Source organism: Pavona decussata, unplaced genomic scaffold, assembly GCF_977016875.1.
Source record: "Pavona decussata unplaced genomic scaffold, jaPavDecu1.1 SCAFFOLD_40, whole genome shotgun sequence".
NCBI classification, from domain to species: Eukaryota; Metazoa; Cnidaria; class Anthozoa; order Scleractinia; family Agariciidae; genus Pavona; species Pavona decussata.
In genome coordinates this window covers 3202249-3224226 of record NW_028145462.1, presented here as the reverse complement: position 1 = coordinate 3224226, position 21978 = coordinate 3202249, and the positions used below count along the sequence as shown (strand labels likewise).

The 21978-nt window shown below is 40.7% G+C and overlaps 3 protein-coding genes and 1 long non-coding RNA gene across 5 annotated transcripts in view; 2 read left to right on the top strand and 2 right to left on the bottom strand.

Annotated features, from left to right (window-relative positions):
- The window catches only part of LOC146483233 (uncharacterized), a 227575-nt gene that overhangs the window by 183422 nt on the left and 22175 nt on the right, over positions 1-21978 (top strand). The gene's annotated exons all lie outside the window — the stretch shown is intronic.
- Positions 23-15885, top strand: LOC146483238 (polypeptide N-acetylgalactosaminyltransferase 13-like). Its single transcript, XM_085106306.1, has 8 exons — positions 23-810; positions 6622-6794; positions 7189-7564; positions 8260-8377; positions 9327-9653; positions 13125-13229; positions 14500-14646; positions 15618-15885. Exons 1-8 carry the CDS (start codon positions 287-289, stop codon positions 15747-15749), a joined length of 1902 nt encoding a protein of 633 aa, XP_084962432.1. The 5' UTR covers positions 23-286; the 3' UTR covers positions 15750-15885.
- Positions 16027-16295, bottom strand: LOC146483237 (uncharacterized). The gene is made up of 2 exons (XR_014863918.1): positions 16232-16295; positions 16027-16145 (listed from the first exon to the last, which is right to left on the bottom strand). It is a non-coding gene; the product is annotated as an uncharacterized LOC146483237 (long non-coding RNA).
- LOC146483236 (histamine H2 receptor-like) lies at positions 18542-21209 on the bottom strand. Its single transcript, XM_085106254.1, has one exon. It carries the CDS (start codon positions 20865-20867, stop codon positions 19188-19190), a length of 1680 nt encoding a protein of 559 aa, XP_084962380.1. The 5' UTR covers positions 20868-21209; the 3' UTR covers positions 18542-19187.

The following is a 21978-nucleotide window of genomic DNA, read 5'->3' as shown; positions in this document are numbered from 1 at the left end:
GCAGCCATTTGCTGCATTTTCCGGTTTTTGTGTGATATTTGTCGAAATTAAGTCACCGTGTTTTGAGGTATTTAACGCTTTAGTTTGTATTCATTCCACAACCGGATCGGTTAGGTGGCTAGGCGTCACCCTAGTCGACGAGCACCGAGGCAATTTGGGAGGAATGATGTATCGCGGGTAAGATTACTTGAGAATTGAAAATCATTCACAAAGAAGCAATTATCTGGTCTCATCTTTTTATACGTGGCATTTAATATTGTGCAAACAACTTTGGCTTTAAACGATCATGTCCTCAAGAAGGATCTTCAACATAATCGTCGTCACTTCAACGTTCTGGTTCTCCGTCACAGTGCTAGTTTTAATGTTCAACAGCGAAGTTACGCGAGAATCACTTACAATGTTGAATGCCCCGGTAGTCTTGGACAGTAAGGACCACCATTACATGGAAGGTGCCGGAGTGAACCCTTTACGGCCAAATGAAAAGCACATTAAATATCCCTGGGAAAAAGACGCTTCTGAAAAGCCGGCAGATGGCAATGGACTCTTATCTAATGCAGCTAAAGCGGTTTTAGGTGGTGTAATTTCATCGAACGCTCAAACGGGAGATTTGGGTCCTAGAGCGATTTATGATGCAAGTCTAGCTAAACGCACAAATCCCGGTGGCTTAGGAGAAAATGGCCAAGCGGCCTTTTTGAACTCTGAAGAGGATAAAAAGCTCGCTGAAGAACGATTTGGAGATCACTCTTTTAACTGGGTTCTGAGCGATAAAATTTCATTGGATAGAACTTTACAGGATGTAAGAAGTGCAGGGTAAGTGAGAGTATTTTTACATTTACACTGTAATTTGAAGTTACACTGTAATTTAAATTAGGTTAAGGCTTATACAGTCAAACCCCAACATGTATTAAGTGGCCACCCTTGGTGAAATGGCAACTGGCGTGCTTAATAGGATTTCCTTAGAAACCAGCAAAAGGCGTGGTAGAAACTTCAATTTATTTGAATACCAACACCCAAGGAGGCTTGGGACACAGTTGCACATAGAGCAGTTTCACTCAATTATTGAGTGTCGTAAAACCAAGACCAAAATAATTACTCTGACCAATCACAACAGATGTAAACAGCACAATGAACCAATCAGAATTCGAAGCAAATACATGAAACCAGCGCCAAGCACGGAAAAACGCGTGCGGCTAAACACAGTTGGGTTTGGTTTGGCTTCCCATTGGTTGAGAAAGTAGTTCGAGTTTTGTTAACGAATCACAGAGCGTAGTAATGCAAAACAAAAGTAAACACGAAATTACTTTCGACATTCAAATATTGAAAACCGCTCTAAGTCTATTATTTACAAATTCAACGTTTTGCTTATACATGTAGTATTATTGTCACGAAAATTCTATAATTACGGTATCCTTTAAATATAGCACAATTCCTCTCAAGCAAATCCTGTAATTAAGTCTTGACGACAACAAGAACCATGCAAAAAAAGATAGTTTCATTCATTTACAATTCTTTCATTGATGCTCAGGTTTAGTAATATCTGGAAACTTACCATGGTTTTATACTTGTCTATTTAGTTGTTATTATAGACATACTGCATGTCTCCTGCTGGTTCATACAATAATTTTTCCTCTGCTTATTACTTGTGGTTATCTCAAAAGTGTGAACCAGGCCTTAGACGAGAAATTCCTCAAAATTGTCTCCCTTCGCCTACAAAATATAGGTGCATAAATGGGTACCAAGAACGTACTCCTGGGGTACCCCTGTGAGGAACTTGCATCCCAAACGTGGGGTGGGGAGTGGGGGGGGGGGGGGGGAGCAGCACATGTACTCGTAGTTGCTTTCTACTACAGAAACTGGGTTAAGCTCTCCAATCCTGGTGTAAAAATCTTCTATAAATTAATTGGCCACCCAAGGACAATTCATTCAAATTTATTTACATATAGAAACCAAAAAATTGTCAGATGAACTTAGTTTAGTGGCCTACACTGTAGCTCCCACAAGTCTCTCAAAGCTCAGTGGTAAAGCATCCGAACTAGTAATCAGAAGGTTATAGGCTCAACTCCTGTTGGGAGAACTTAGATTTTCCAAGTATGCCTTTGCCACTGAGTGAAAAAATTCATCTGACAAAAAAATACTTCTTTTAGGAAGCAGATACATTGTATATAAAACAATGGGGTGGGAGGAATTAACGGAAGGCATGCAGGTGGTTACTTATCTTCATAGTTTATTTTGCTTTGGATGCAATCTTCCCTTCTTTATAACACCTGAAACGAGTTAATTTTTAATAACATAAAGAGATGTAGATGTACATGTAGCAACCAAATTGCATCCAAAATCCTTATCTCCATGCGTGGTCAAAGAATATGCTGTCAAAAGATTTTGCCACTGGCAAATTAATTTGGGTATTTTTCTCCCTGAAGAGTTTGACACTGCTGATTTTAACAATAATATATTCATGGTTTATTATTAAATATTATTATTGCTTTTTTGTTTTTTTAACTCTAGGACAAAGTGTAAAATTAATTTGTTGAGTGCTTTTAAAATAATAATATATTATCAAAAATAATTTATCATGTACATATGTAATGTGATGCTGTCCAGTCTAAAATTATTATTCGATAAGATTTACTTCTTTAGGGTACCCAGACTGGATGACAACATACAGATATAGTCCAACTTGACAGGCAGAGGTTTTTTGGATACTGTTATTTCCAAATTGGACAGACATGTACATGTACAGTCTATTGTCTGTCTATTACGAGATACCCTGCAGGGATTCATGATTCTTACTCACAATACATGTATGTGCTTCCATTTAAAAGCTCTCAGCCTACACTCTACCAATCTCACTGAGAACAGGAATCCTCTAATTTAATTCTAATGTAAAGTTTTCAGATGAGTGAATATTCCAAACAAAGTGATGCCCAGAAAGTGGAAAAAAAATGGAATAAACATACACAGAAGCTCCCATAGCTGAAAAACTTAAATGAATGGCTCGCTGCATAACTGACCTACTTGTTAAGCCTGCCGCACACTTGAGGACAGAGCTGAGCAAACTGGCTCATGAGGCCAAGCAAGGCAATCAGCTTAGCTGACAGTTTTCTCAAGTGTGCGGTTGAGTTTTCGTGAGAATTTCGCCTCGCAAGGTGAAATCTCAAATATCAAACATGATAGATATTTTCCTTACGGCCTCGCGAGGCGAAAAAACTCACGAAAACGCAACCGCACACGTGAAGAAACAGCTGAGCTAATCGCCTCGTGAGGCAGTTTGCTCAGCTCTTTCCTCAAGTGTGCGGCAGGCTTTATAGTGCATTTAAGATCGCTTTTTGCTGTATTAGCTCAGATTTGCCAGACTTTTTGAACAAGCCATTTTCGAGTTGCTGTGAACCTCATTATGAAAGTGAGGCTAAGTGCAAAGTTTTTATTATGAAAATTAGTTTTCATTCATATGCAAACAAAACTAATTTCCATATGAAAAGCTTTTTCCTTTAGCCTCGCTTCCATAATGGGGTTCACAACAACTCAGAAATGAAAAAGTTATGTAAAATTTTTTATTTACTTTTTTTTTAAATTTTGATGTTCAAAGCGTTGCAACAATGTATTAAAATTATAATAAAAATGCCCTCATTTACCTCAAAGGAAGTTTTAGAGGTGGGATGTATGTAAAAAAAAACTCCTAAAAGAAATAAAAGCTACATGTAGAAAAATAATTCACAAGTATGGCTAAAAAAAAACTGAGCAAAATTAAAAGATTATGTACAATTACTCAGGGAATAGAAAATAGTAGGTGATACACAAGAACGAGTTTAAGAACAATTTTTGAGAACCAACTGAGGGTGCTATAGGGTGTACAATATTTAACTGGTTACTCATCCCATTCGTGAACAATTTTAAGGAAAATAGAGGATTCATAACTGTTGCAATTTAATACAGCTAAATCTAACTCTGTCAATTAAATTCTTGCAGTTATACTGTATCAAATCATTTATCAGTTATTTGTGCTTACTCTTACTGTAAGTCTGTGGGTAAAACCTTAAAATGTGGTCTTCATTAACTAAATTGAAAGCTATTGAGTAGTCTTTATCATATAAGGAGTTCAGCATTTAAATTTAATTGTGTTGATGAAATCCTGCAGTGTGGCCATTCAAACAACGCCTATGGTCAAATTGATATTGTATCGGCAGTTCTATCTTGTAGTGCTGTGGTTTATATTCCTCTTGTGGATAAAATTCGTTTCAAAGTATAACCATTCTGTTGAAAGTTGTGAGCAGTGCTCGCTACTGTTTTGTTCGTTTTTTAATCGTCTACTGACTTTTTGAGTTTTCAAAAACTGTGGCTGGAAGGAGTTAAAGACAAGGTGAACTGATATTGAAACAGCTGTCAGAAGATTTATGCAAAATTTGAAGAATTGTACATGTTTTGTGAATAGGGGTCTCCCAGTCTTGAATGTGCATGTTCAAGTATTGGACCCGTATTCATGGCCTCCCAGGTTAAAATGTGGGTAAACTCTTTTTATTCGAAATGCACCAATCACCAACAACCACGGTGCTACTTGTACAGGCCCGTTTAAACGGTTTCAACATTTGTTTAAACATGCATTCAACACTTTGTTGAACCAAATGTCAGGGGCGTTTGAACCGGTCTTTCAACATTGTTGAATGTGTAAAATGTTGAAACCTTTTTTAAAGCGTCTTGAGGCAAATTCAAATTGGTTTTTAAGCTTCCATTCAGCATCCATTCCACATTTCCTTTGCTCTCGAAAATGTTGAGTGGCGTTGAAGCCGTTTGAACACTGTGTTCAACATTTGTCTAACATTAATTTTATCCAACATTCGTTCAACTTTTGTTGAACCAATATTGGTCAAATGTTGAAACCGTTTTAACGGGCCTCAAAATTTTGGTAAATTCTTTATTTGAAAAGCGCCAATCACTAACAACCACGGTGCTACTTGTAATACACAGCCAGTCGGACATTATCGCTTGATCAAGACCAGCAGCATAGGAGCGGAAACTTCACAATCCACATCTGAGTGACTCAACAGGGAACCCAACGAGGGCATTTTAAAACACAAAACGCGCTTAATTCCCAGTTCGTTTAGTTGGCATATTTGCATCAGCTAATGCAGTTTGATCTTTTCGGGTGCTTTAGCTGAAATTTTAATGAAACGGAATTAATTTACGAGCTGTTATTAGCGGCTTACGAAAAATGAATTTACGGTGAGCAATGGAGAGAGAAAGGTGATGTTAGGGGAGCTTCATGAATGTGGATTCCGATCTGAAGTTTATCAAATGGCAATTCTATATTGCTGTGGCAACCCAGCCTTTCCGTTGGCAGAAAACAAAAAAGGCAAATAAGCATCTCACTAAACGTAGCCTTCGCCTTTTGCCATTCTTGTTTCACCCATTGCATAGGCGGCGGAGCAGGGGGGCAGGGGGGCTATAGCCCCCCCCCCCCCCACTAACAAAAATTTGGGGGACACAAACCCCCCACTTTTTGGTGCCGAAAATATCGCTAGCGCAGCATAAAAATTGGCAAAATATTCAATCTCGTGATCTTTTCACAAATCGTTTTACCAGCATCCCGCTTGGCGAAATAATATGTTGTAAAACGTTTGATACAGTGAGAACTGCGCTACCCAAAGTGCGTCTGGTTACAAATATACTAACCATGTGCGAAGCTTTCAACAAAACTCCTATCACCAAAACATTGTTAGCCGAGTGGTACACAAACTCTTAGGGATGTATTTGACGTTACCAGTAGCATCTGCGACTTCAGAGCGCACATTTTCTGCTCACAGACGACTCAAGAACTACCTAAGAAGCACCATGAAGCAGGACCGCCTGAACAACTGCCTACTGATGCATTATAACAAATCGATTACGGACACACTAGACACTGTAAAGATTGCAAAGATTGCAAAGAGGTTTGATTGTGCCAACGAAAAACGAAAAGGGCATGTAGGGGTATGCACATGGCTGGGTGGAAGATGGGACCCCACGTTTCAAAACGCTCTGCTGCCTCTGCATTGAAAAAGCGCGTCTGCTAGCTCTTGTAGGCTATACAAAAGGAAGAGTTTGTCGGTTTACCATCTGGAGGCTTAGTAAAGGGAGGTGGCTTACGATGGCTTTCAAAGTCTGTTTGCTTTGAAAACGTTGTGCATGTTTTAAGTTGACGGTTTATAATTATTTATTTTTCTCAGATAGTACATGTAGTAAAGGAAACTTTACAGAACAAAGCACCTTCTCAGTTAAAAAGAAAAAACTTGGGTAATTACTGTTTGTTGACGTGATAAAGAGCAGTTTTCAATCAAGAACCACAAAACCAAAACCAAAGTAATTACTGTGGCCAATCACAACACACGTGAACAAGACAATGAACCAATCAGATCTCAAGTCAAACGCATGTAACGGGCGTAAAGCGCGGGAAAAGCGTGCGAGCGAATCACGTTTGGTTTTAGTTTTGCTTCTCATTGGTTGAGAAAGTGGCGCGAGTTTGCCAACCAATCACAGATCGTAGTGAAGGAAAACCGAAGCAAATGTATAGTTACTTTCGACACTCAATTGAAAACCGCTCTACAATGGCAAAATGGCTAAAAATACGATGTAAATTATTTTTTTCAGTTGTAAAGCGAAACATACGGAATATCCAAGCAAGCTTCCAACCACCACTGTCATTATCTGCTTTCACAAGGAGCGTTTGTCTGTCCTCCTTCGCACAATACACAGCGTCATCAACAGGACACCTCCTGACCTGCTAAGTGGAGTAATTGTTGTGGATGACTTTAGTGAAGATGGTAAGTGGGGCAAATGAAATGTCGTTGTACTGCTAAACAGTCGTTCTCTCCTGGAGTTGCCAAAGGGCAAAATAATTCTGGCCTTCGATGCTAACGTAAAACTGATCAACTTCACTTACATGTAGAAATAAAATTGTCGGTTGAATGTAATTCGGACAAAATATCTTTGAAGTCATCAATGCACTCTTCTCTGATTGGATATAAGTCCTTCCATTTGAAAATTTTATCTTCTCTTTTTCGCCAATTTTCTTTTTTTGTTAATCTGCGAGCTTTTGTTTTCTTCTATACGGTATTTTTCAGAACTGCACGTAGCAAGAAAATGTGGTCTAAAAAAAGGTACAGATTGCGATGCAAGAATACGTTTACAATAACATTGTTGCTGTTTACCCTACAGAAAGACTTGGAAAACCATTAGACGATCACATCGCCACAATGAGCAAAGTCTCATTAATAAGGAACACTAAACGCGAAGGGCTTGTACGCGCACGCTTAAAAGGTGCCAAGGCCGCCAAAGGAGAGGTCCTTACATTCTTGGACTCCCACTGCGAGGCGACCCCTGGCTGGGCAGAGCCTCTGCTGGCGCGGATAGCAGCGTCACGGTCCAATGTGGTGTGTCCGGCTATTGAGGTGCTTAATGCTGATACGTTTGCGTATCAGGGATCTGCCAATGCTGACCAGAGAGGCGGGTTTGGCTGGGATCTGTTTTTTAAGTGGAAGGGAATACCACCGGAAGAGCAGAAACTGAGAAAGGATCATGATGATCCCATTAGGTAAGAAAGAGAGGACTTGCTTGTGTGAAAGTGCGTTCACACGTTCACACGACAACTGACTTAAGTTTGCAAACTCCAAAAGCTTGGCAGACTCTTGCTTTCGCACGTAAAATCTCCACAAACTTAGCTATAAATTCATGAATTCTTGAAGTTAAGAAGCGTCCACACGTCAAATGTATATTTATCAACCCCACGAAGCTGTTGAGCAAGCTGGCGAGATTACAGGCCTGTTCGATTTGTATTTGTAACTGTAGCGAACAGCACTTGAAGTGTCCTTATTAGAGCCGAGTTAGACGGTGCAACTTTCACTTACCACTGTCGCATGCGATTTCTAGAGCGCGCGCTGCTCGCGTCATGCAAAAAGTCCCACACAACTCTCGTCATTCTACATATTGCCTATACCTACGATTGTCGTAGGAGTTTGAAACTTGTTTTAGTATCCTACGACATTTTTTGTCACGTACACGACAGTCGTAAGCAAGTTGTAGGTTTGATTTACACGAAACAATTCGTGTCGTAGGCCTGTCGTAAGCTTGTCGCGTGCGACAAAGTCGAACCGTGTAAATCGGCCTTAAAGAGGGTCCGTATTAAGGAGGCTTTGCCGAGACCAAGGTAACTGTCCGTAATAGAGTGGTGTTTGTGTAATGGAGGCGTTTGTAAGGAGAGGTCTGACTTTATCTCTTTTTTTTCCACAGAACGCCTACCATGGCGGGTGGCTTATTCTCCATCCACAGACAGTATTTCTTTGATGTTGGTTCGTATGATGAAGAAATGGACATCTGGGGTGGAGAAAATCTTGAACTTTCTTTCAGGGTAAGATTTACATAGACATACATATAACTAAAAGCACGTCTTACGACGGTTTGTAACTATTTGCCTCGTTACCCAAGAGCATTGACTAAGCAGTAACTAAATACATTTATAAAAAAAGAGAGAATGCAGCAATCACCGAGTCAACGTTATTATCAAACACAAACATAGAAAATTCGATAGAGAGATTTAGAATCAGGTTTACGGCAAACGGAAAACCTTAGATTGGCGTTTATGTTTTCTTCAAAAAATTAGTGCACAGAAGAGAGCAGTGCAAAATAATTCTGGCCTTTGATGCCAACGTAAAACTAGTTAAAAAGAATAAACATCAATATAGGATAAACATGGTCACGTGGTCATTTCTGCCGCTTGCCGAGAACATATTTCTAAATCTCTCTAATAACATGGCAGTTATCTGTAAAACGAAATTACCGAGGGTTACCAGCGTTATTTTTAAGCACACAATAAAGACTATAGTAAGAAAAAACCTTTCTGTACCCACGGGGTCCAGACACCACAACGGAGAGCAGGGATGCCGCAGTGACAATTATTCCCGAGCGCGCGTTGGATATGAGATGATAGACAACCAACGAGGCGCGTAGCGCCGAGTTGGTTTTAATCATCTTATATCCAACAAGCGCGAGTGAAATAATTTTTTTATTAAAAACAATCCGGAAATATTGCTTGATCGTGCTGATTTCGCCTTGCAAGAACAACCAGAAGACAATTTAATAGTCCCTATTTCTCGGGCATGGTATAATGGCTCATATACCATGGCCGCTAAGCCAATCAGATCCCTGGAATTGCATTATACAATGATCCAGTTTTTAATAATAACTAATACTCTTGTAATTGCAATCCTTTCCACAACCCTCCCCTCCCTGCCCCTTCCCCATACCCCCTCCTTTACCGAAGACCAAAAACACTGGCTTAACTATGATTACATTGTCAGGTATGGATGTGTGGCGGCCGACTCGAAATCATTCCCTGCTCACGTGTTGGTCACGTGTTCCGAAAGTACACCAGCCCTTACAAGTTCCCCAATGGAGTGGAGAAAACGCTGAACAAGAACTTCAATCGTCTGGCTGAAGTTTGGATGGACGAATACAAAGAGCTGTACTACAACAAGAAGCCGCAGGCACGGAACATGGAATTCGGCGATATCAGCGAAAGGCTGGCACTTAGAAAGAGACTGGGCTGTAAGAGCTTTAAGTGGTATATAGATAACGTGTACCCGGATGTTCAGATGCCCGAACTGAACCCGCCTGCCAGTGGGGAGGTGAGAAGGGGGAAAAAAGACGCAGTGTATCGTAATAGGCCATTTCCGAGTTGCTCTCAACCTCATTATAAAAGCCAGGTTTCCTGTATGGTTTCTATAATGAAAATAAGTTTTCATTCATATGCAAACAAAACTAGTTTTCATATGAAAAGTTTTGCGATTGGCCTCGCTTCTATAAGTCTTTTGGTTTTGCGAGGCTAAAGCCCCTTCTACACGAGCAATTTTTATGTGGCAACTGTATGTGGCAATTTTTATTTGCCCGTGTAGATGGTTCGACAAATATTTGTTGTTAATTTGCGTCAGTAATAAGGGACCGTTCATTTTTTATGAGCATGGGGGGGCTGGTGGGATTTGGGGGGGGGGGCCACGAGAAAAAAAATGGCACTAAAGGGGGGGGCCACGAGAAAAAAAATGGCACTAAAGGGGGGGGGCTACCAAAAAAAATTGAGTGAAAGAGGGGGGGGGGGGGGGTCACCAGCAATACTTCGCTAGTAGGGGAAATTGAAAGTGGCTCAACACAGAAACAGATGAAGAAATTGAATATTATTTCAATTTCCTAACCACTTTTAATTTGTTTTACATACTGAGGTCAAAATCTGCATTTCATATTAACAACAATTGAGGAAATGAAGCATATCTGTTGGAAAAGCAATAATGAATATAAACTGATGTTTGTTCAAGTTCAAATCAATATAAAAACGTAACAGTCTCACTATTGAATCATCCGTGGGGGAGTAGTTTTCTATTAAGTGGTTGTACTCAGAACTATATCAATAGATTGTTTAATGTTCTGTTTAATAGTACTCACTTTTATAAAGACTGTTGATCGGTAAATTATTTGAACCCAGGAGTATCAGTAGACTCAGTAGTATGCCTAGTGTGAACATCCAGATTAGTTTTTAATAATAGAACTGTTGTTGGTGACTTCAGTTGACGGTAAATCTGAGCCGTAGGCCATCTTCAGAAAGCTTGTAACTGTCATTTTTAATAGCAGTACTTTAATACCCAGGCGCGTAGGAGGAGGGTTCGAGGGGTTTGAACGAACCCCCTTTGAAGCCGGAAGAAATAGCACAATGAGGAGGTTGAACAACTACATGAGGTGTACCATGCGAGAGAGTAGAATGTCCGCCCTGGTTCTAAATGCATATCAAATATGATATGCCTGTCAATCTTGACGAGATAGTCAATTTGTTCGAAGGCCTACACCCAAGAATGATGCAGTTTACCAGCTTGGTGTATGACTATCAGCAGATCGAGTAGCTATCAGAACTTGGCAGGGCGCGGAATGTACATTGAACTTTCTTGTTTAAGTTGAAACAATTATGCAACAGAAATGATGTATATAGCTTAAAAAGCTGCTGTAAAACAAATTTGTGATTCGCCTAAAATGGGTCTAAAAATACAGGAAATGAGGTTTCTGGGAACCTAGATTTTCAAAAATTTCCGGGGGAGCATGCCCCCGGACCCCCCTAGTAAGGGCGCCTCCAGCGCTCAGCAAGATTTGGGGCTCAACGAACACCCCTATCTAACCCTTACCTACGCGCCTGATATCTGTGTGTCCGCTGTTTTTTTCTGTTGAATATGACTCGTAATCGTTGATTGGTATGCTTCGATCCGTATTTTGTTAGTCAGATCTGTACGTGTATTAATTGTTTCTACTCGAAGGGGAGTTATTTCACGTTAACCATTTGCTTGATTAATTTTTCTAGTTCATTTGAGAATCTAAATGGAAATTTAGGGTTTGCCGTTGTCGTAAACGTGTTGCTATCTATAAAACGTTTTTTTAAACAAGAGAAATCTTTACCTAAGCAGAGAACGGTAACTTTTTAATAGTACTGTAAAGAAATCACAGTAACAGTTACGTTTATCTTTGATATAAACAGTACATAAGCGTTTTGTTAAAGTTAGGAGTATGATTTGTTTCTGGTTGGGCGGGAGGGGGGGGGGGGGGTCATCAGAAAAAATTGTTTCTGCTGGGGGGGGGGCCATGTGGAAAAAAATTGCATGCTAGGGGGGGGTCATACAGTTTCGTAGTGGTAAATAACCAAATCCCACCAGCCCCCCCATGCTCATAAAAAATGAACGGTCCCTAATTTCGCACAGCGGAGATGTCCATGGAAAGGCAAAAAGCAAGATGGCGCCATGCTGGATGCGCAAATGTAAGGGACTGTAGGGACTGGGTTCTACAGATGACGTTTAAAAAATTGTCACATTTTATGTGGCATCTCGTCTACACGGACAATTTTTTTATGTGGCAATGTTTATTTGCCACATAAAATCACGCCAGCTTTTCAGTAAATGCAGTTGTCACATAAAAATTGGTCATTTCTCATCATCTACGCGGGCAAATAAAAATAGCCACATAAAAATTGCCATATAAAAATTGCTCGTGTAGACGGGGCTTACGTTCAAAGCTCTTCATGAGAAAATTAGTTTTGTTTGCATGTGAATGAAAGCTAATTTTCATAATAAAAACTTTGCACGAAGCCTCGCTTTCATAATAAGCATAATAAGGTTCAAAGCATCACGGCATATTGCTATCCCTTTTGACGGTTGAAACAATTGTAAACTGATCAAGTAGTTGATATTTTGATCACTTATACATTGTAATAGTCCTACCGAACTAGAAATCTTGTTGCAACGCAATGTATGTAAAAGAAAGGGTGATGGGGCAGCTCTCATAAGGTCCCACGTGATTGGCTTGCAACCCTTCCTTAAAACAATTGAACAGACAACAGAACAATACTCCTAACCCTACAAACAATAGCAGTTGATACCCAATTAAAAGAATAGTTCATTTTACAGTTGTGTATATAAAAACTGTTCAATTGAGGCCTTACACTGCTGTTTAAAAACTAAAAACTGAAATCCAAGCTTTCGCCGATCAACGGCATCATCAGGGATGATGATTTTAAACAGCAGTGTAAGGCCTCAATTGAACAGTTTTTATATATTTTTAACCATGCTGCTGAAGGACAACATGAACAGATTACAGTTGTGTGTTTAGTGATGTGGCCTTGGATTGGAAGCGAGGCTGGGGGTGACCTTGCTTAGATACAAACCTCACTGTTTTAGCATAAAATAAAAAAATAAAAAAATAAATAAACGACTTTTATTAAGTTTCGAAGTATTTAGCGCTGTAGTGCTAATTGGGGACACTGTAAACCAGTGAAATAAATATGCAAACTGAAAATAACATTGTTAAAAATCCCAACATAAGAACAGCAGGATCTACATAAGAAAAGCAGTGACGTCTGTATTAAAACAACGTCACCCCCAGCCTCGCTTCCAATCCAAGGTCACTAAGCACACAACTGTAAAATGGTCTATTACACGCTTACTAGAGCTGCTACATTACTGGAAAGAAGTGCTCACTGTAAGTCGATATAGTATGTTCATTCCTGAGAAGGTCTGTTGTTGTTGGCATTCGTTGATAATGTCTTACACTCAATCTGTTTTCGTTTTGTTTAGGTTCGTAACCCAGCTAGTGGCTACTGTCTGGATTCGCTTGGAGCCAAACCTGAGCACTCAGCTCGTATGGGAGTTTACATCTGCCACGGACAAGGAGGAAACCAGGTTTGTGGACAGTGGATCTCAACGATCTTGATTTTAAGCCTTGACAGAAAATCATGGCGATGAAATCCTTTCCATTATCAAAGTAGAGTCTAAAATAGGTGAACATGTGCTGCATCCGCGGATATTCATGGATAGAGTGCAATTACTCTCTGTTAACATTTGATAGTGTAACGAGTTGGAGTAACTATTAAATTGTCGACCGATGGAAATTATTTAAGAAGCTGCTACGGCGACGGCAACGAGAACGCCACAAAATAATAGGAATAAATGAGAAAAACAATGGCCCTGCACGTGCGTTATAAATTTTGGTACATTTCTTCGCCGTATTTGGCCAAACAAAAACGTGAAACGACCTTTTTCAAGGTTTTGTGGAGAACGTGAGTACATGACGGTAAATTTTTCATTTTATGTCTCAACTTGCACGCCGTTTCCACCTGTTCTGTTACTAGATAGTTCGAACACATTGTACAATTTGAACGAATTGGAATAGTCACGAAGTAATACAAGTCCCTTATGTGAACTTGCAATCGTCCGACCATGTCTTTCAATAGTCCATTCCGAGTTGCTTTGAACCTCATTACGAAGGCGAGGCAAAGTGCAAAGCTTTTCGTGTAAAAATTAGTTTTGTTTGTATATGAATGAAAACTTATTTTCATAGCAAAAACTATACACGAAACCTTGCTTTCATGTTGAGGCTCACAGCAACTTGGAAATGGCCTGTTTGTTTGTTTGTTCTGGTTTAAAACTTCGCTCGATATCTTCCTCTTGTGAGTAAGGCCCCGTTTATATGGAGAAAAGTTGTCCGGGGTAGAAGGGTCACTCGCCTACCCGAGCTACCCTAGGCGAGCCAACTTTTCCTACATTTCCTTACAAGACTTGGCGGACCTTTTACACGAGAAACAAAAAGTTGGCTCGGCTGGAAGGGTGACCCGCCTAGCCGCGTCACCCTTTTTCGATGGTAGGGTCACCCTCCTAGTCGGGCCAACTTTTCTCCATATAAACACTTTGGCTCGCCTAGCCGGGTCAACTCCGTCAAGGCGAGACAATCAGAACATGCGCGAGCACTGTTGGCTCGGGCAAAGGGGTCAACTTTTTTCTCATATAAACGCTCGCTGAAGTTGACTCGGTTAGAAGGGGGGGCCTCCTTCCCGAGACAACTTTTCTCCGTATAAACGGGGCCTAAGTACTTTTTGGTACAGTTTTCAATTCGGTAAACGACCAAGGTTGGGTTAATTCCCTTCAACGTCTTGACACTGGTTATTTGTTTTAGATGCTGATACTGTCCTCAAGAGGCGAAATAATATTCGAGGAAGAGAACTGTTTAGACGTGTCCAAATCATACGCCGGAGCCCCTGTGGAAATACTCAAATGTCACGGAATGGGTGGCAACCAAAAGTGGGAACACGACAAGAAATCGGTGAGTAGAGGACAGAGTTTGCTGGTGGTACGAAAATTCTGATTATTTGAGTGCTGTTGAAGTTCCTGTACTTTTATTAGTGTGTTATTTTGTAATGATTTTCTGTTTATTTGTTGTGTTTACTTATTGCTGTTTAAACTAGCTACGCCAGTATTCCTGTATAAAGAAATAAATAACGTTAATTTAAGTTCGGCTAGTTTTGCGCATGGCCGACATACCTGGGGTGAGTTGCATAAAATTTAACGTGGGGCGTGACTGCTAACGCCAGACCTTCATCCCAGTCACATTCAGTATTTAACGTCTGACGATAGCATTTACGCCCGCCGTTAAGTTTTATGCAACTCGTCCCTGGTCTCAAACAGCACGGTACTATGATAAAAAGAAGCCCTTTCTTTTCTCTTCGGTTTCCAAAGCATGGGTACTAAATATCACCCATTCGAAATTTAAAGTTCAAATTCCAACGGGGATTCGGTGTTTTGATCGTGATTTCCTTCTTCGGCTTGTGGCCATTACTTGATTCCAAAATGTACGCGAACCACACGGCGAGTTTCGCCGAGAAGAACCTGACGTCGTGTACCCATATCACTTCTCACCAAAATGGCCGCTTTACTGAGCGAGAAGAGGGTCCTTGTTTTGCTGACATTATTTGTCGGGCTTAAAATATACCTTCACATTTATTCCATTGCGCATATGCCACACATTGACATTCAAATCCTAGCAGTGTGTAGGATGTTTGTCCCATGAGCCTAGTTTAATGTCCTTAGCTCCCACGAGTCTCCTGTAGCTCAGTGGTAGAGCATCCGAACTAATCATCGGATGAAACCCTCTTCCGGGTGTTGTATTTACGTCGCACACTTGAGTCTGAGAGTTGAATGACCTGAAATGCGAAGTTAGCCCTCATACATGTAGTTGACTAAATTGAGATGCTTTTTCAGGACGTTTTTAAATTCTATTCTTCTCCGCCTCACTAGGGAATTATCAAGCATTCGAGTACAAACCAGTGTTTGGACCGAGGTGCAGATGGAACTCAGTATGCCGTCATGAATCCCTGTGACGGCCGACAGTCACAGAAATGGTTGTTTTCGAAATACAAAAGCGAGTAAAAATTGGTTCACTGGATGCGATCCTTTCAATACAAGTTACAATTATAGTCCAACCATCCCGTGGACATCTTATGGGGAAAACGTTGAAGCCAGAAATTAAAAGCTGCTTTACTCGCAACATGTCCCGGTTGTAAAGGAAATCGGATTTTGTACTAATTTGTATTTTAGCGTCGTAATGTATAGATTCTTAACAAATTGTTGCATACGGAGTAATGCATTCGCGGCTGAAAATACTATGGATGAGGTTTGTAAGGAAAAGAAACCAAATTCTTTTCAAAAATCCAGTTTATATAAAACTTTTCTGAACCATGTTGTACAGCATAGCAAGCAGCACCACAGGAAAGTGCTGCTTAATAGCTTCAGGATGTTACCCTCAGACCCAAACATTAGAATCACCTTGTACAGCATAATAAACAGCACCACAGGAAAGTGCTGCTTAATAGCTTCAGGATGTTACCCTCAGACCCAAACATTAGAATCACCTTGTACAGCATAATAAACAGCACCACAGGAAAGTGCTGCTTAGTAGCTTTCATTTGAAGGGTCACACTTTAGGATTTCATCCACAGACTCAAAATAAGAATCACCTTGTACAGCATAATAAACAGCGCCACAGGGAAGTGCTGCTCAGTAGCTTTCATTTGAATGGTCACACTTTACGATTTCGTCCACAGATTCAAAACTTAAACCACCTTATAATCCGTACTAAACGTAAACTTTGCTGCACGAGCAAGTGGACTTGCAATCCCGTTTGGCCACTCAAAGCAAGTCTACGTGCAAGTTTGTATTTCTATTAAGGCCACACGTCCTCTCTAAGCTAAAGAAAGGAATAATTCTCCGGGAAATGATCTCCTGATCAGAAACTTTCCACTCTAATTAGCTTGTGGAGAAATGCTGGTGGCTCTAGGAATGACTGCATGATAGCTCTTGGTAAAAAGCAATGCCTTAGGATAGTAAAAAAAAATAAGAAAGTTCCAGTTTTTAATATAATGTCATAATTTGTTATTGCTAGTGAATATCAAAATTGTATGCATTATGAGCTGTGCAAAATGAATCAAAGAAATTTTCAAAGTATTAAAAATAGATGTTTTACTTATTTTAAAAAATGTCGCCCTCCTTGTTTACATCTGTTTATTGCACGAAAACGGGTCTGCAATGCAAAGCTTATCGAAACTCTCGCAGACTTCTCGAGGCAATTCGAAGTCTTGCGAAGATAACCCGAAAATATGTCAAACACTCCTGAAGATAACAAATAGATTTCCGAAAATAGCCGAACACAATCGAACGCTTAACAAAAACCTTCCGAAGATACTACTCCGACTAAACGTTGCAACGTTGTTGTTCAACATTTTCTTGGTTCAACATTACTAATGTGTATTGTAGACCGGGCCTAAATTGTGTGTACAAGCGTTTTGTCAAGGCCTAGAACCACGAGAAACGCTTAAAAACGATCTTCGCCCTAATAATTATCCTTGATCAACGAAACTGTGGGAGGTTGTAAATCGGCCGTTGCTGCTCACCTTGCTTGGGTGTACCTCTACACCCTTTCTGTTTTTGTTTGTTTGTTGATGTTGTTGTTGTCAACACTGGAACTCGCACAAGCTGAGTGATGGGCTTAGTTCGTTTGAGGATGTCACTTATTTAGAGTCAGGCAATGGGAGGTGATATGTCACAAATAGAGCGAGTATTTCATCAGAGATTCCAAACACCGTGAAATTGGCTCTGCCTAAGCCTCGTACCGATTTTTTGAAACGTAGTTTCTGCTACAGTGGGGCACATTTGTGGAACAGCCTTCCATCTAACGTCAGAGCCATTAGATCTTTTACTAATTTTAGAAATGAGATAGATTGCCAATTGTCCTCCTCGAACTCCCCACACGGCAAACATGTAAATCAGTTTTATTTTTAACTTTTTATCTTGTAACTGATGTTTTTACCGTGTCTAAATAAAGTGTATGTGTGTATGTAACAAGTGAAAACACCAGGCCTCAGGCCGAGTGCTTTTATTTATTACTTCGAGGGGTTTGAAACCCTAGCCTGCGTAGCTGGCGGTTTTGGTGGGCGGGAAAGCCGGGCCAAAACGAGTGGTGTAGCTGCGGGTGAAATGGGGAGAGAAGCGTGACAGTAGCGGCGAAGCCGCGTCAACGAGCGGCTTCGCCGCGAGGAACCTCGTTTCCCTCGGCCCCATTTCCCCGCGGCTTCGCCACTTGTTTTGTCTCTCGTGCCCGGCTTTCCGGTGAGCCACCCATAAAAACCGCCAGCTACGCCGGCTATTGAAACCCCCGATGAAGCACGGACCAGAGTTTTTGACATAAGCACTGAATTGGGCTAACGAATCTTTGTCAGTTTTTGTTTTCCGACTTTTCGTTTTGACAAGAAAACAAGAAATGCCAGAACCGACGAACGGCAGTTGCCATTGTGCACTTATGGGTGGAGCAAAATTTCCCAGTGCACACAGTACTTGTTCTGCAGGGTGAAGCAAATGAATCTCGTTTTAAGCTGGGCAAATCAATGAACGGGGACAACGGACCACGCCAACGAAAGTCACGGTAGTAAATTCGACTTAAGTCCTAAAACAGTATTCAAGCTGATTAATGATTTCCAAAAGCAGGTTTGAACTAGTCAATGTACGTGCGTTGATACAAAATGCGACAGGCATCGTCAATCACTGACTTGTCGCAGTCTAATGCGTGATTTGTGTGTTGATTAAGGGCGACCTACGTCATCTCAGTTTACCCTCAAAACATACATTCCCACGAGAAAAGCCAATTTACACAGTGCGCACTCGAAGGCGTCCACAAATAGATTTATTACAATGGAATATTATATCTAAAAAGGACTGTTTATTTACATTTCCACGAAAGAGTGATCAAAAGCTGATATACTTTTACGTCATAGAAATTCTTATGATAACATCGTTTTCAAATCTTTTCCAAAATTTATAGCGAAAAAAGCATTTTTTGCCGTTGTGTGGCCAAATAACGGAGGATAAGAGAACCCTCTGAACGAGTTCCAACCGCGCATTACGCATCTGTTTAGAGCTGCTTCAAAGATGTGTTTCGCCCTCGAAATCATCTTAGGTGACTGCGAAGTCTCTTACTAGTAACAATAGACTGGCCCCGTAAGGTGAATAAATCGACCTTTTTCTCTCGGCCAAACAAGCCAAGAGGCCTTTTTATTTACATTTTTTCGCGGCTTTGAATGAATCCTAAAGAGTATCTGCCAAGAAAGGGAAGTCTTTCAAGAGGTGCTTTCTATCTGTACCCCTCATTCGATGCCGGCTTAATTTCTCTTAACTTGAAATGTAGGTAATTCTTTAAATAGTGCCGTACGATTTTTAGGAGTTATTATAAAAGAGGGATAATGTTTGTTGGATACATTTCTGTTTGTCCGAGGGCTCTGTTTTCTCTGGAATTACTAAGGAAGTCATGCTATTCAATTATGATAAATTTTCCCTTGTCCATGGGGCAGATGTTTGTCTTGTTATGTCAACTTTCGGGCACGAGATGCCCCTTTCTATCTCAAAACCTTGACTTGCACAAGTACAGTCACTGTTAGATCGATGAAGTTTGCTTTTGCTCCCCCGTTTTTGATGATGGGACTTCACAAATGTCGCACTCTTTCGTCGAGCTCTTGGGTTGTCTTCGAAATTCTTCGGCAAGGCTCTTTCACCTTTTGAATATGCAAGGAATGTTCTTCGGATTGGAGACAAATATCCTAGCGAGATCTCGCTGTTACTGGGAACAATTTGTCCTTCTTCTTTCTCGCCAAGTGGTGCTTTATCGGTTCTCTTTTCGCCGTGAAAAATCGTTCCGTTTTTGTGAGTTTCAACACTGTTTAGCCCTAAATCCACTGTAACTGCCCCATTAACGGCATAACCTCGGTCTTTGCCGTTATTGTCACTGCATAGAATTTCTTTATGTTTAATCGAGAACTCGCTTGTCGCGTCAAACTTAGCGCCCTCGCTTTTCTCTCGCCCGGCCGATAATGTATCTTTTCGTTTCGATACATTTCTAGGACCATTTCTAACAGAATGTCCATTCTCGTTCGCATGACTTTGAGTGCCTCGCTTGAATGGCATTTGCACGCCACTCTTCAAGCTCCTTCGCCCACGGAACACAGCTATGGAATCGCTATCCCTTGAATCAACCAGCCGAAAACAACACGGCAAAATGATTTCGAAGATTTGTCTATATCCCTGGCGAAACTCCTTTGTTCTAAGGGCGTAGATTACGGGATTCACTGCAGAATTTAAAAACCCCAGCCAATAAGCCGCCACTGAGAAGTGCCTGGGCAGTTCACTTCCTGCCAGTGTTGCGTAAATCGTGAGCACAGAAAACGGTGACCAACAAGTTAGAAAAACGGCTAAAATGATGAACAGTGTGACAATAATGCGCCTTTCGTTTAAAAAAGGAGATTGATCCTCGCCGAAAGAGTGGCTTCTGACTCGCTTGGTGTGAATCTTGACGGTTTGAAAAATCTTAAAGTAAGAGAAATTCATTATCCCAAGTGGAATTACAAACCCGCTTACGATGATGAATAGGCAGTTTGTTAACTCTCTGACTTTGTTATCGCGAGGAACTTTCACAGAACACTGAGTGCGCCCCGGGATGTACTCATACATGTTCCACCCGAGAATGGGTGTAAGGGCGGTAAGAAAAGCTTGAAACCAAACCCATAGTACTGCAATTATAGTTTTGTTTCTTGTGAAGATTTTTCGCTTCGTCGGCTGGACTACACCTACGTACTTGTGAATGCTGATAGCTGTGAGAGTGAGAATAGACGTCAGAAGGAAAAACACATTCAGGAAACCGTTTAGCTGACAAAGTGCGTTGCTGAAGATCCAGTCTTGTGTTACGGCTGTTATGATCGAGAATGGCATGCACAACAGCGCAACAGAAATGTCGGTGATGCTCAAGTTCACTATGAAGATGTGTGTTTCTGTGCGACGCAGCTCGCGTTGGCGGTAAACCACCGCTATGACAAGAACGTTCCCAACGATAACAAGTAGCATGATGCTGAACAAAATGACCGCTTCTAGTATTCCAATCCACTCGGGGTCCATCTGGTACTCCGAATGCGAGGCATTATCAAAAGAGTGGCTTGTGTTCACATCCATAGCGTTGTCGTTTTTGCGCGCCCACTTTTTCGCGCAGTTCTAATTTAAAACGGTGTCCTTGTGACCTTGCAAACTCTTAATCATAATGTTACTCCGTGTCTTTAAATTTCTGCGCTCAGTTTGCGTCACTCGTCAACAAATGCCTCAATTTACCACAAGCTGGAAATGATCAGGTTGACTTCAGTACAAGGTCGCATACTATGCTCTATTGTGTGTTTGATAACGGGGGAGTTTTAGAAATGCAAAATAGCCGGTGCCGCCAATAGATTGGATAACTTTTATATGACATGAACTGTCCATTCTCAGATTAACATCCAACAATGTGTCAATAAAGAGTAAACATTGGATGAATGGAGGCCCGTATTTTCGATAAAGATTATTGAATAAAGAAAATAACGGGGCCCGTTAACGTGAAATCACTTATTTAAAAAAATGCCAAGTCGGGCTAGTGAATAAAGCGTTATCAGTGTGGGGATTGCGCATGCACTGCAAGAGATGAAGCTTCGCGTAACAATTTTCACAGACTAATCAAGATGGCTAATGATAAAATCTGAAGGCGATCAAAATATCAAGGTGATCACTTCCGATTCATCTCCTTATTCATCTTTTTTTGTTTTTTAAGTAAATGTCTGCTCCACATCCGTATTTTAATTCTTCTTTTTAGCAATATATATAAATTTAAGAAATGTTTCTCGCTGGCAAATCGTAGCCGCTGATTACAAAATTGTGACTGACATTTACCTTTTTAAAAATAATTGCTTCTCTTACTTATGGACTTGTTCAACGGTTTTTACTTCAGTTATTTCATGGTCAGTCTATACCGCCTTCTTAGCGAAATATTGCACCTGCCATCCAATTAGCTTTTAACGCTGCCTTGTTTCTCATTTCCTCAGCCCTTATTGCATGACCACTGCAGCGTTCTTACTTATCAAAACAGCCATGCAAATAATTGCAGTGTTGCGACAAACAACCACGGAATATCAAATATTACACGGATCTTGTTCCCTCGTATCCATGAGGACTGACACGTTTCCTCGAATGTAAAACAATTTCATTTTTCTAAAAATTCGCGGACTGAGGTCTCTGGTGTTCTTTAAAATTCATCTGGGTA

Excerpts from the sequence above, each read along its gene's own strand:
- LOC146483238 (XM_085106306.1), top strand. The coding sequence starts at position 287 with ATGTCCTCAAGAAGGATCTTCAACATAATCGTCGTCACTTCAACGTTC. Across the intron at positions 7,565-8,259 it reads GATCATGATGATCCCATTAG|AACGCCTACCATGGCGGGTG; the intron begins GTAAGAAAGAGA and ends TTTTTTCCACAG. Across the intron at positions 8,378-9,326 it reads ATCTTGAACTTTCTTTCAGG|GTATGGATGTGTGGCGGCCG; the intron begins GTAAGATTTACA and ends TTACATTGTCAG.
- LOC146483236 (XM_085106254.1), bottom strand. The coding sequence starts at position 20,867 with ATGGATGTGAACACAAGCCACTCTTTTGATAATGCCTCGCATTCGGAG.